Source organism: Microcaecilia unicolor, chromosome 2 (genome assembly GCF_901765095.1).
Source record: "Microcaecilia unicolor chromosome 2, aMicUni1.1, whole genome shotgun sequence".
NCBI classification, from domain to species: Eukaryota; Metazoa; Chordata; class Amphibia; order Gymnophiona; family Siphonopidae; genus Microcaecilia; species Microcaecilia unicolor.
The window spans coordinates 478,406,543-478,420,695 of NC_044032.1; the positions used below are offsets into that span (position 1 = coordinate 478,406,543).

A 14,153-nucleotide genomic window follows, 5' to 3' on the forward strand; every position below is an offset into this window, starting at 1 on the left:
ATCTGTTGAGACATCGTTTATTCCCCTTCTGAAATGGGAATAAATGTCTATTAACTTTCCATGCTTTTGCCCTGCCCAAAACATGCCCAGACCACACTCCCTTGCTATTTGCATGCCCTTGGGTTTGAAATGTGCATATTCTGACTTTGAAAAATGGGGATTTAGGAAGGAAGATATCAACATGGCCTACCTTTAAGATGTATTCTTTTACTATTAACTTGGGTTTTAGTAACTAGGTGTCTTCAGTACTGAGACGCGGCTCTCGACCACCTCGTGGCCGTACTGCCCGCCCAATCCAGACTTCCACCGGCTCCCAGTTGGAGGGTGCACCTCTGACCTGGCATCAAAGGCTGGAGGTAGCCCCCTGTGCACACTCCGTGACGAGCAATGTGCAGCCGAACAGCTGATTGTCCACCGATTGAATCGGAACGGTGGAGAGAGAAGCACACGCCGAGCAGCTGATCACCCGCCGACTGGGTGGAGCGGTGGAGAGAGGAGCACCACGAAGTGGAAGTCTGCCCCGAAGTGTAACTCCGACAGCGATCCCGATCCGTGGCCGACACTGCGAGCCCTCGCTGATCGTGGTGGTCGCACAGAGAGAGGCCAGTACCCACCCTGCAGCGACCGCTTCCCAAGGCAGATTACAACCACAGTTAAGATGAACCCAACAGGGAATGAACACCCGGCTGGGAGCGTGGTGCCGTGAGGGCAGTGCTCACGGCAGTAGAGGCGACAGTGACCCCCGCTGGTTATTGGAGTCATGAGGCGAGCCGAAGCCGAGGGGCCGTGTTTGCCACAGTGGTGATGGAGAGAGCAGCCTAGTGGGGTGGATAATGGCGGAGTCGCGGGAGCCACGCCATTGAGGAGCGAACCGATCGGACAAGGGCGGAACTGCTTCCTCGCAGCAAACCGGATGCTCATGCAAGGAGCGGCTCGCCCTCGCCCCCCTTGACGGAGCTGCAGTAAATGGACCACTCTTCACCAAGATCTCAGGGATCGGGGTTTAGACCACACGCAGGACCCTGGAGTATTACAGCACCGCAACGGACGAGCCATGTATAGCCCAGCTGCGGGAGCAAGGGCAACTCATGCCATCCAGTTTGCTTCCCCACCACCGGAACAAAACCGCAATTCACTTCTGGACTGCCTTCTGCCACACTGAAAACCCACTTCTTCATCAGACTTCTACCCCCAAATACTGAAACAACTTTAAATATCAGAACCAGGGAAAAAATATCCACACATCTAACTGTGGGTAAACTAGTTATTTTCAATCATTCAACCCACTCACCATCAGCCCAAAACGAACCAGCACCACAATGAATACCACCAATCTGTTCCTAATAATCTACTCCCTATCCCTAATCCACCATACGCTAACCACCCCCCTTACAGAGACCAACATCATACCCACAATACTCAACTTCAGTAGATTGTCCAGACACAACACATCTCACCAAACTAACAACAACTAAAACAATGGAAGATCTCCAATACACGGACACAATCAGCACAAAGGAAAGAAAGGACACAACAAACCCACACTACAGGAGAATAGACAACTAACAAAAATCAACATAAACTCGAACTTAAATGACCCTTACCAAATAATTCAAGTGGGATACATAAAAGCCAGATCAGTAGTTAACAAAGCAACAACAATAACAGACTGGATCACATCAGAAAACTTAGACCTACTATTCACCAGTGAAACCTGGATTCACGATCAAAAGGACCCCATAATCCTAGATCTATGCCCCCCAGGTTACAAAATCACTCACTGGACCAGAAAGGAAAAATGAGGCGGAGGCATAGCACTAATCCATAGATCCCACTTCACCGTAGCAATCATAGCCGAGTCCATAACACCCCAACTTGAAGTCGCCGCAGTCAGAGTCCACAATACAACCTTGCTTGACCACCTTAACTGTGTCTTGTTTTACAGACCACCAGGTAACTGGCATGAATGCCAATCACACCTCATGGATTTCATATCAAACACCTGTGTATCTAACTCCAATATAATTATATTAGGGGACATAAACTTACACCTAGAAGACCCAAACTCCACTAATGCACGAGAATGCAAGGAATTCCTTCAACTATTGGGCCTTAATTGGCCAAATATGCAAGCAACCCATGTCAGAGGGCACACACTCGACCTCATCACATACAAACTATCTACAGACCAGAACCTAATATTATCAGACACAAAATGGTCCAAGTATACCATGGTCTGGCCACCACAAATTAAACCTATCCCTACAATGGCGAAAAAAAGGCTCTAACCATAAACAAGAATGCATAACCTACACCACAAGAGGCCAAGTAGACCAGTTAATATTTTGGCAACAGATTTACAAGAATGAATGGATAACACAAACGGACTCGATACACTATCTCCTAGATTGGGACAACAGATGCAAAAGCATATTAGACGAAATAGCACCACTACAAACAAGAACCTCACGAAGACACAACTCGATACCATGGTATAACGAAGAACTGAAAAAACTAAAAACACAAGTTAGGAGGCTTGAACGAGCATGGATAAAAATAAAGGATGAACACACACGCAACGCATGGAAACAAATGCAAAGGAAATACAAGTATGCAATAAGGCAAACCAAAAGGTCTTATTACAAAACCAAAATATGGCCAGACTACAATGACACCGATAAACTTTACCAACTCGTCAACAGATTACTAGATACCACACCGGTTACCACAACCAACACAGACACTCCATCGGCAGACAAACTTGCCAAGTACTTTAATGAGAAAATTGTAAACCTATGCAATACGCTACCACAGAACACCAGTGACATCGAAAAATTCACTGACTGTCTGGACCCAATCCTATGTGAGTACCCAGCAGACTGAATCTGGACAAACTTTGCACTCTTCATCGCTGAAACAGCCACCCAAGCTATTAACAGGTTTGCCAAATCCCACTGTAAACTGGACATATGTCCCAATAACCTAATAAAATCCGCCCCGCAACGCTTCATAGCAAACCTCACCTCACACCTAAACTACTTGCTACAACATGGACTCTTTCCTAAGGACAAAGCCACTATACTACTCACCCCAATACCTAAAGACTCAAAGAAAAAAAGCAAATGATATTACCAACTACCCCCCAGTAGCATCTATCCCTCTGGTAGTCAAACTAATGGAAAGCATGGTAACCTAGTAACTTACTACCTGAACAAATTCTCAATATTATACGAATCGCAATCAGGATTCCGCTCAAACCACAGCACTGAAACAGTACTAATCATTCTCCTAACCAAATTCAAACAAGAAATTGCAGCTGGCAAAAGTGTACTTCTCCTTCAATTTGACATGTCGAATGCGTTTGACATGGTTAACCATAAAATATTACTAAACATACTAGAATACTTCAGGATCAGTGGAAGCGTACTCAGTTGGATCAGTGGCTTCCTAACCACAAGAACATATCAAGTGATAGCAAACTCGAACACATCACTACCATGGAAACCAGAATGAGGAGTACCCCAAGGATCACCGCTATCACCGACCCTTTTCAACCTAATGATGACCCCACTAGCCAAATCTCTATCCAACCAAGGCTTCAACCCCAACATCTACGCAGATGATGTCACGATATACATCCCGTTTAAACGTGACCTAACAGAAATCACAAACGAAATCAAACTTAGCCTCCCAATCATGGGCAGATACATTTCAATTAAAACTCAACGCAGAAAAAAAACACACTGCCTCATCCTCTCATCACCACACAACACGAAAAAACCCACACATACAAACACCCCAGACTACACCCTTCTTGTTTCAGACAGCCTGAAAATTCTTGGAGTGACAATCGACCAAAATCTCACTTTAGAGAGCCAAGTGAAAAATACAACAAAGAAAATGTTTCACTCAATGTGGAAACTTAAGCGAGTAAAACCTTTCTTCCCAAGGGAAATATTCTGCAGCCTTGTACAATCAATGGTTCTGAGTCACCTAGACTACTGCAATGCAATTTATGCTGGATGCAAAGAGCAAATCATGAAGAAACTCCAAACTGCCCAAAACACCGCAGCCAGACTCATATTTGGCAAAACGAAATACGAAAGTGACAAGCCCTTACGAGAAAAACTACATTGGCTCCCAATCAAAGAGCGAATTGCGTTCAAAATCTGCACCCTGGTTCATAAAATCATTCACTGTCGAGGCCCCAGTCTACATGGCAGACCTTATAGACCTACCAACCAGAAACACAAAAAGGTCAGCACGCACATATCTAAATCTCCACTACCTCAGCTGCAAAGGACTAAAATATAAAACAACCTGTGCATCCAGCTTCTCTTATATAAGCACACAAATATGGAATGCACTTCCAAACGTCATGAAAACAATGCACGACCTAACAAACTTCCGGAAATCGCTGAATACCAACCTGTTCACAAAGGCATACCAGAATGATCCAACCTAAACACCTGAACCCTCCAACACAATCGAAACTACTACCAGAACTGGACAAAACTTAACTCGCTCTCTCCGTGAATACTTGTATACTTGTCATCTATGATCATTAACACTTGACCACTGTATTTCTCTTACTGGAATTGGCAATCACCATCACGGTACTTTGTAAGCCACATTGAGCCTGCAAATAGGTAGGAAAATGTGGGATACAAATGCAATAAATAAATAACTAAAATAGCACAAGTTGTGGTAAAAGAACTTGTCTTAATGATAGCCCATGTTGATAAGTTCTCCCTCCCTTTAGATGTTTATGTAAGAGAAACATTTAAGTGCAGTTTATGCATATCTCAAATGCGAATAGTTCTTCTAAAATGAGTGCCTTAAGGGCCCTTTTACTGAGCTGTGGTAAAAGGGGGCGCTGCGGTAGTTGCCATGCGCTGAAGCCCTTTTTACCGCAGCAGGTAAAAAGACTGAAAAAAGAAATGGCCATACGGTAAAGATTGCACTTACCATGTGGCCATGCGCAGGGGGAGCACTTACCGCCACCCATTGAGGTGGCGGCAAGGGCTCCCACTCTAATCTGGTGGTAACCGGCCAGCACACAGCACTGCCTGATTCAAATATTTCTGCTAGCGGCAGAAATGCCGTGCACTGGGGGTGGAACTACTGTCAGTGCCTGCATTTGGCCAGCAGTAGTTCTGGATTGCCATGCGGTAAGCTTGCAGTGGGCTTATTGCTGCTTTGTAAAAGGATCCCTTAGTCTCCTCACCAGGGTTCATTTTAATATTAGACATGATTAGGTGATGTGAGAAAAGAAAATTGAAATTGACAGGCTGACGTGTAGGATGGCTATTAGATGAAAAACGTTAGGAAAGCGACTTTAAAAGGGAAAAGAAGAAATCAAACTTTCATTTGGTGCTAAATTAATTAAATTTCCAAAGTGCAATAGGGACACACTGGCTATTGGTTTAATTAATTTATCAAAGCTGGTCTTATTTCATACGAGACCGTTCCTGCTGAGTATTCCTACTTGAATGCTCATAGCGGGTGGGATGGGTTTCAATGTTTATTTTATTTTGAAGTTCCTTTTGGTAACTGGTTAGATCAACTGTTGCTGAATGTGCAGTTTATAAGTCAGTTCAAATAAATAAGATGGATTTTCTGTTAAAGGCTGAGGGAAATCCTCATGGTGGCCAGCGCTAATATAAAAACTCCTATGATGAGCATTCCAGTGCTGAACACAAAGAAAGCGCACAAGAAGGTGAAAAAGCTAAAGAAGCAGCTCACTCGAGTGTGCTTGGCAGATGTAAGTATTGTGTTTACATAATGCATTGTTAAACTATTTTCATGAAACTAGATTCCTTGGGAAAATGTGCAATGTGAAAATAAAACTAAAGGTATTCCCACCTGATACAAAAATCTGCCCAGCCCCCTTTCCCTATCAACTTGATGCCAAAAATAATCACCCACAATACGCCTTCCCTCCCTCCTATTTGATGCAAAAGAAAAAAAAATTCTCTCTTTACGTTTCCCAGCCTTACCTCTTATTGGTTACATTGTAGTAGAGGCCAGCTGAAACGGGGATTTTTGGTGTCTGCTGAAAACGAATCTGTGGTTGAAATTCAATTGCTCGGTTTCAACTAAAATCAAAACAGTTGCTCCCCCAGCCCTGACCACAAACTCTACCCTCCCACCACCCAAAAGCCCTCCATGAGCCTATCTTTAGAATCCTGGTAGTCTAGCGGTCTCTTTGAGGCAGGAGTAATCCCCAGTTGCTCCTGCCCATGCCAGCTCCGTAGTTAAAATGGCTGCTGCGATGCCCCTTGGCAGCCATTTTGAGATTGGAGCTAGCATGGGCAGAAGTAATCCCCAGTTGCGCCTGCCTGTTTTTGGCTCCAATCTCAAAATGCCTGCCGTGGAAAGTCGCAGCAGCCATTTTGACTGGAGAGCCAGCATGGGCAGGAGCAACGATCACTCCTGCCCCATAGAGGCCACTAGACCACCAGGGCTTCTAAAGATGGGCTCAGAGAGGACATTTATGTGGTGGGGATGGGACTTGATATACTGCCTTTCTGTGGTTTCAATCAAAGTGGTTTACATATTGTATATAGGTACTTATTTTGTACCTGGGGCGATGGAGGGTTAAGTGACTTGCCCAGAGTTAAGGAACTGCAGTGGGATTTGAATCCAGTTTACCAGGATCAAAGCCCACTGCACTAACCACTAGGACACTACAGCAACTGAATGATGACAAGCAATAAAGCTTTGATTTGGATTAGCTCAGCGCTATAAGAGATCTCGTAGCTTTTTTTTTGTTTTTTTTATAAACATCTGATGCCACTGTGTCTTTTGATCAATTATTTACACTTGATTTAAAAGGTGATCTTTTGTGTGTTATACTTCGCCTTTGTTTTTTGCTGTAACGTACCTTGGTCAGATCTGTTGATGAGTTTTCCTGTTGGGCAAGAGAGTTGGGCATTAAATTATGGTTCATCCCTTTGGGCCCTGTTTACTAAGCTTCTCCCTCCATCTCTGCTTCTCATCTGTTAGCAGTAGCAGTCCTTTCATTGCCAAAAGGTGAGACAGTATTAAGTAACATAGATGACGGCAGAAAAAGACCTGCATGGTCCATCCAGTCTGCCCAAGACAAACTCATATGTGTATACCTTATCTTGAATTTGTACCTGTCCTTTTCAGGGCACAGACCGTATGAGTCTGCCCAGCAGTATTTCCCGCCTCCCAACCACCAGTCCCGCCTCCCATCATCGGCTCTGGTACAGACCGTATAAGTCTGCCCTCCCCTATCCTAGCCTCCCAACCACCAACCCCTCTTCCCCCCACCTGCTCCGCTTCCTTTCCTGTGACATCAGTGTTTGTTGGAAATGTGGGTAATTTTAGTCAAGATGATGTCTAAAGCTATAAAAGCAAACAGTGTTTGCAGATGTGATAAGGGAAGGAATTGGTTGAAAGATTTAAACTTTATTTTCCATATCTAGTATTTGCTCTTCAGAAAGGAATTAAAGTCTTATGCATGTGTGCCCTGGAGCAGAGGAAAGAGAGCTATTACCCAGCATTTATTAATGTAAAGGAATTCCAGATCAAATGCTGGAAGGAGACTGAATCAAAATGTTTATAGAAGATAATTTTCTGAAGAGAATTTCAATACATGGAATAACTTTCCAGTTGAAAAGGTTGGAACAAAATTGGTATTGAAATTCAGAAAACATGAGGGAAGTTCAAAGAATTCTTGGGAGTGGGGAAGTGATGATAAAGCCAGAGATCAACTAGGGTTTGTGGTATTGTGGTGAGTATGGGGATAAGCTCAACCACCAGGCAGACTACTCATCCATCTAGGGCAGCAGCATATGGGGGCAGTGGAAACAAGTGACAGAGCAGCTTGAAAGGTGCTGTTAGTGTGCTGAAGACCTCCCATATCCTGTCCCCTGGGGAACTGAGTTTGATTCCCACTGCAGCTCCTTGTGACTCTGGGCAAGTCACTTAACCCTCCATTGCCCCTGGTACAAAAATAAGTACCTGAATATATGTAAACCGCTTTGAATGTAGTTGCAAAAACCTCAGAAAGGCAGTATATCAAGTCCCCTTTCCCTTTCCCTCTGATAGGAAGTTTACATCAAAGGGGCCCAATGCTGCAAAGTTCCTATGCAGGCTTAGGCGAAGGAAAAGGGTAGAGTGGCAGTGCAACAGGAAGGAGAAATGAAAGGGGGGATCTGCTGGACACCACGGGGCTGGGGGTAGGGAAAAAGAAGCTGGACACATTTGGTGGTGGGAGTTGGGGTAGGAAGACATCAGTGGTGTGCTGGTAAATTTTTAACAACAGGCTGTCTCCCCGGTCCACCTCTGCGCCCCCCCCCCCCCCAAATTGCAGAGCTGTGGGGGGGGGGGGGGGGCAATGCATTACTCTCTCCAGGAAAAAACTATTAAATGATCCCAGGTTCCAATCTAATTCATGTTTAATGTGGGATAAAATGCCATAAATAAGTAAATAAATATAAACTTTTAATGTTGAGCACCTGATTCTCAAGGTGAACATAGTCTAAACACTATAATGAAAATAAAATGAGTGTTTTTTCTACCTTTGTTGTCTGGTGACTGTTTTTCTGCTCATGCTGGCCCAGTATCCGATTCTGCTGCTATCTGTCCTCTTAACTCCGTTTCCAGGGCTTCCTTTCCATTTATTTCTTTCCTCCTTTCTTCTTCATTTCTGGTCCTCAGCTTCTGCCTATTTTCTCCATCCATTTGCAGTTATTCTCCTCTCTTCCTTTTCCCTCTTCTCATCTCATTCCTCACTCTTCCCTCCCCTCCACCCATATCCAGCATTTCTTCTCTCTCCCTTCCCTCTCCTCCACCCATGTCCAGCAACCCTCCATCCACCCACCCATGTCCAGCAACCCTCCTCTCCCCTCCAGCCACCCACCCATGTCCAGCAGCCCTGCTCTCCCCTGCCCTCCATCCACTCACCCATGTCCAGCAACCCTCCTCTCCTCTCCCCTGCCCTCCATGCACCCATGTCCAGCAACCCTCCTCTCCCCTCCATCCACCAATGTCCAACGACCCTGCTCTGCCCTCCATCCACCCATGTCCAGCAACCCTCCTCTCCCCCCTGCCCTCCATCCACCCATGTCCAGCAATCCTCCTCTTCCCTCCATCCACCCATGTCCAGCAATCCTCGTCTCCCCCCTGCCCTCCTCTCCGCCATCTTCCAGCCCTCTCCGCTCCCCTGGTCGTCCATCTTCCGTCTGCCCTCTGCTCCCCGATAGTAGCCCTGCTGGTTTCCTTTCTGTGCTGCTGCCGCCGCCCTGCCTTTAAAACATTTATTTTCCCTCGAGGCGGCCAGCGTTGAAGCGAAGGCAGCAGGCTCAGCTCAGTTCCTGCCTTCGTTCCGTTCCTTCACATCATGGCTCCGCCCTTGCCTGACGTATTTCCTGTTTGCGCAAGGGCGGAGCCATGATGTGAAGGAACGGAACGAATGCAGGAACCGAGCTGAGCCTGCTGCCTTCGCTTCAACGCCGGCCGCCTCGAGGGAAAATAAATTTTTTAAAGGCAGGGCGGCGGCAGCAGCGCAGAAAGGAAACCAGCAGGGCTATTATCGGGGAGCAGAGGGCAGACGGAAGATGGATTAGCGGGGCGGGGGAGCGGAGGCGAGCCGGCTCGCACGGGCCAACAACCGGCTCGCAAGATGCCAGTAAATTTAACAAACGGCTCTTGCGAGCCGGTGCGAGCCGGCTCCAGCACACCACTGGAAGACATGCTGGATACCTTCGGGGGTGGGGGTAGGAAAGGAGAGATACTGGACACTTGGGGGACAGAAGGAAAGCAAAGAGAAATGGTGGGACCACAGGAGAGTCATACAGCTGAAGGTTTGCCTAGGGTGTCAGATACCATTGGGTGGCCCTTGGTTGATAAGGATGATGGCTGTCTCTGTCTGCTATTGATGAGCATTCGTTTAGATGTTTAGAAGGGAATGTCAGGGTTTTTTGGGTCTGACATTGAAAGAGCTTTAGTAAGTTGTTCCTCCTCCTTGGTGTTTGTTTTCAGTGCCACAAATATGGCTTGGAAGGATTTCAAATTGTTTGGTGTTTTGTTAACAGGTGCTGCACAAAATAGACGTGCAGGAGGCTTTCCGAGTGGAAGGGAAATTAAGTAAACATCATGTATACCAAATCAAGTTTCATTTCTTACCATATGAACATTATCAACAGGAAAAATGTCTGAAGCCAGAGCATATTTTACATTATATGGAAACAAGGTACACATTTTAATATCTGTTTTTTTTTTCCTTTTTTTTTTTTGTACAGGTATATCTCTTGCAAGCTGTCATTCTTTGGGGAGGGAAGGGAGCATAAACATTCCTGAATCCTAGATTCTCAGTGAACCTATTTGGTGGAAATCCTGTATAAATGGCCTCATTATATTATCTGTTTGATTTCCAGATGTACAGGGGTTTTTTTTTCAAATTAAACATATCAAATGCTTATTCCATGCATACTTTGGAGGTAATACAGTAGCCTGCAAAAGTTGTACCAATTTTTAAAGCAAAATTACATGCATAGGTTTACTTTGAAAAATACCCTGACCAAACTACTAGCACACAGTTACATGCTATTAGGTATGGGTAGTTTTTGCTGTGAAATTTCATGTACAGCGTTTTTTTAAAAAGCTATATGGATTTATGTATCTACTTATATTACTGTATACCACTTTCTGTAGACAAAGGGACCCTTTTATTAAAGCTTATAACGTGCTAAATGTTAAGAAGCCTGTTTTATTCCTTTGGGCTTCTTAGCATTTAGGGTGCGCTAATTCTGTTAGTACACGTTAAGCTTCAGTAAAAGGGCACCAAAATAAATTCAGACTACCATAAAATATATTAGAACAACCAAAATTACAATAAAAACATGTCAAATTGTTAGGAGTTTAGCACTGATTTTCTGCAGTAGGTTCACAAATTAGGTTCATAAATCTAGCAATTGAAAGGCAAGTCTAAATTTATAAAGCCTAACTTTTAAGCTTCTAAATTAAAATTAATTTTTAGCTGGAAACTTAGGCTGCTGCATTTGTTTGAAAATAGGTCACAAATTTAGGAGCCCATCTTTTTTTTTTTTTTTTTTTGTAATATTAGGCCCAAAGTTTCTGCATGTGGTGGAAGATGGAATAGAAATGTAGCCATTCCCTTCTCCGTCCCAAATGGGAAAAACAGTTTCAACAGCAAGCATAGGTGAAAAACATATACACACTTTCGCAAAGGGGCTAAAAAGAATTCCATGAGCTATGCTATCCATGCCTTTTTTGTTTGTTGGAAATGAGGTGTCTTTAATCTCCTTTTGAAACAGAGGAGAAAGGGGGAATTCCATTTCAGTTTAAAAAAATGGTAACACAAAGAGGAAAGTAGCTTCTCTTGATGAGTCGTAACTGGCAACGCTGTATCAGGTTGATTCATTAAGTTGCACTAACCCTTATAATCAATGCAGTTTCCCATGTGTGTTAATTCCTGCAGGCCCCATTATTTTCATAAGAGATGATCCAATAAAAACTGCAGAGTAAAAGCAGCACAGGTTACCTTGCTTTAGTGAATCAACCTCTATTTAAGTACACATTTCATTTCTGAACAACCCTATATCTGTGTATAGAATTTGTCATAGCAAAGCCCGCAGAACAACATTGCATACACATTGCAGGATTCCTTTCTGAAGTGTGTAAAGGTTATTCTCCGAGGACAGCAGGCTGATTGTTCTCACTGATGGGTGACGTCCACGGCAGCCCCTCCAATCGGAATCTTCACTAGCAAAGTCCTTTGCTAGCCCTCGCGCGCCTATGCGCACCGCGCATGCGCGGCCGTCTTCCCGCCCGAAACCGGCTTGAGCCGGCCAGTCTTCTTTTGTCCGCACTCGGTACGGTCGTGTTTTCGCCGTGTCGAGCCCCGGAAAGTCGACCTTGCGCGTCCTTTTTCGACGTGTTTTTTCTTCGGAAAATCCTAAAACTGTTCGGGAAGTGCTCCGGAAGCCCCTTCGGGTTTCGTTTTGCCCCTTCCCGTATTTTCAGATTTTGCCCCGGTAAGTTTTCTTTCGTCGTCGGGGTAGGCCTCACTTAGGCCTCGGTCGAAATTTCTCTTTAAATTTTTCTGGTGCCACTTTCGTCATTTCGACTTTTGATTTCGCCGGTGTGATTTTTCCGCCCATGACATCGAAGCCTTCCAGCGGCTTCAAGAAGTGCACCCAGTGCGCCCGGGTAATCTCGCTCACTGACAGGCACGCGTCGTGTCTTCAGTGTCTGGGGGCCGAGCACCGCCCTCAGAACTGCAGTCTGTGTTCCCTGCTTCAAAGGCGGACTCAGGTAGCGAGACTAGCCCAGTGGAACGTGTTGTTCTCGGGCTCTTCGTCGGCATCGGCACCGGGGGTATCGAGTGCATCGACGTCTTCAGCGTCCAGAGCTTCATCCTCGGCTGCCAGTGCATCGAGGCATCGGCCCTCTGCATCGGCACCGAGACATCGGATAGCTGCATCGACGTCGGTGGTACCGGGACCTCGTCTGCTGATGTCGTCGGACGGTGGTGCATCGTCTGGAGTGCAGGTGAGGGCTGTCCATTCCCCTGCTGGTGGCGGTGAGCCTTCGGGTGGGTCTCCCCCTACCCTGAGGGCTCCTGCGGTACAGCCCCCCCGAGACCGACCTCCTTCGGCCTCGGCCCCGAGGAAGCGACGGCTGGATTCTACGTCCTCCTCGTCGGTACCGGGAAGCTCCGGTGACATGCTTCGTTCCAAGAAGTCGAAGAAGCATCGTCACCGGTCCCCTTCCCGTGTCGGTACCGAGAGCTCTGGGTCGCCGAGGGAGTCGGCACCCAGCAGGCATCGGCACCGAGAGGACCGCTCACCCTCTGTTCAGGAGGTGTCGAAGCGCTCCACTCTGGACAGCCCGGAACAGCCTCCACGCCCGGAACTGGTTCTGACGTCGACGCCTGCATCGACTTCCATGCCTTTCTCTGCAGCCGCTCTGAACGAGAGCCTCCGGGCCGTTATCCCAGAGATCCTGGGAGAGCTGTTGCGCCCTACCCCTCCGGTACCGGCGGTGCTTGCGCCACCGGTACCGTCGAGCGTGGCGCCGGCTGGCCCATCGCCCGAGGTGAGGTCTCCGGCGTCGGTGTCGCGGTGCCGGCTGCCGTCGCCTCCCAGGAAGGCTCTCCGACGGAGTCGAGTCGGGCACGGTTGCAGACACAGGTCCGTGAACTTGTGTCTGACACCGAGGGTGAGGCCTCGTGGGAAGAGGAAGAAGACCCCAGATATTTCTCGGACGAGGAGTCTGAGGGTCTTCCTTCCGATCCCACTCCCTCTCCTGAAAGACAGCTTTCTCCTCCTGAGAGTCTGTCTTTTGCTTCCTTTGTCCGGGAGATGTCTACGGCCATCCCCTTCCCGGTGGTTGTGGAGGACGAGCCCAGGGCTGAAATGTTTGAGCTCCTGGACTATCCTTCTCCACCTAAGGAAGCGTCCACTGTTCCCTTGCACCATGTCCTAAAAAAGACATTGCTTGCGAACTGGACCAAACCTTTAACTAATCCCCACATCCCCAAGAAGATCGAGTCCCAGTACCGGATCCATGGGGACCCAGATCTGATGCGCACTCAGTTGCCTCATGATTCTGGAGTTGTGGATCTGGCCCTAAAGAAGGCTAAGAGTTCTAGGGAGCATGCTTCGGCGCCCCCGGGCAAGGACTCTAGAACCTTAGACTCCTTTGGGAGGAAGGCCTACCATTCCTCTATGCTCGTGGCCAAAATTCAGTCTTACCAGCTCTACACGAGCATACACATGCGGAACAATGTGCGGCAGTTGGCGGGCTTGGTTGATGCGCTCCCTCCTGAGCAAGCCAAGCCATTTCAGGAGGTGGTCAGGCAGCTGAAGGCGTGCAGAAAATTCCTGGCCAGAGGGGTGTATGACACCTTTGATGTTGCGTCCAGGGCCGCTGCTCAAGGTGTGGTGATGCGCAGGCTCTCATGGCTGCGTGCCTCCGACCTGGAGAACAGAATCCAGCAGCGGATTGCGGACTCGCCTTGCCGTGCGGATAATATTTTTGGAGAGAAAGTCGAACAGGTGGTAGAGCAGCTCCACCAGCGGGACACCGCATTCGACAAGTTCTCCCGCCGGCAGCCTTCAGCCTCTACCTCTACAGGTAGAAGATTTTTGGGGGGA

The 14,153-nt window shown here is 46.9% G+C and overlaps 1 protein-coding gene across 1 annotated transcript in view; it reads left to right on the forward strand.

The window, feature by feature from the left end:
* The window catches only part of POLR1A (RNA polymerase I subunit A), a 267,806-nt gene that overhangs the window by 152,163 nt on the left and 101,490 nt on the right, over positions 1 to 14,153 (forward strand). Inside the window, exons 26-27 of the mRNA XM_030191063.1 lie at positions 5,629 to 5,764; positions 10,068 to 10,225. Coding sequence (XP_030046923.1) covers positions 5,629 to 5,764; positions 10,068 to 10,225 — 294 coding nt within the window. The remainder of the gene's footprint in view (positions 1 to 5,628; positions 5,765 to 10,067; positions 10,226 to 14,153) is intronic.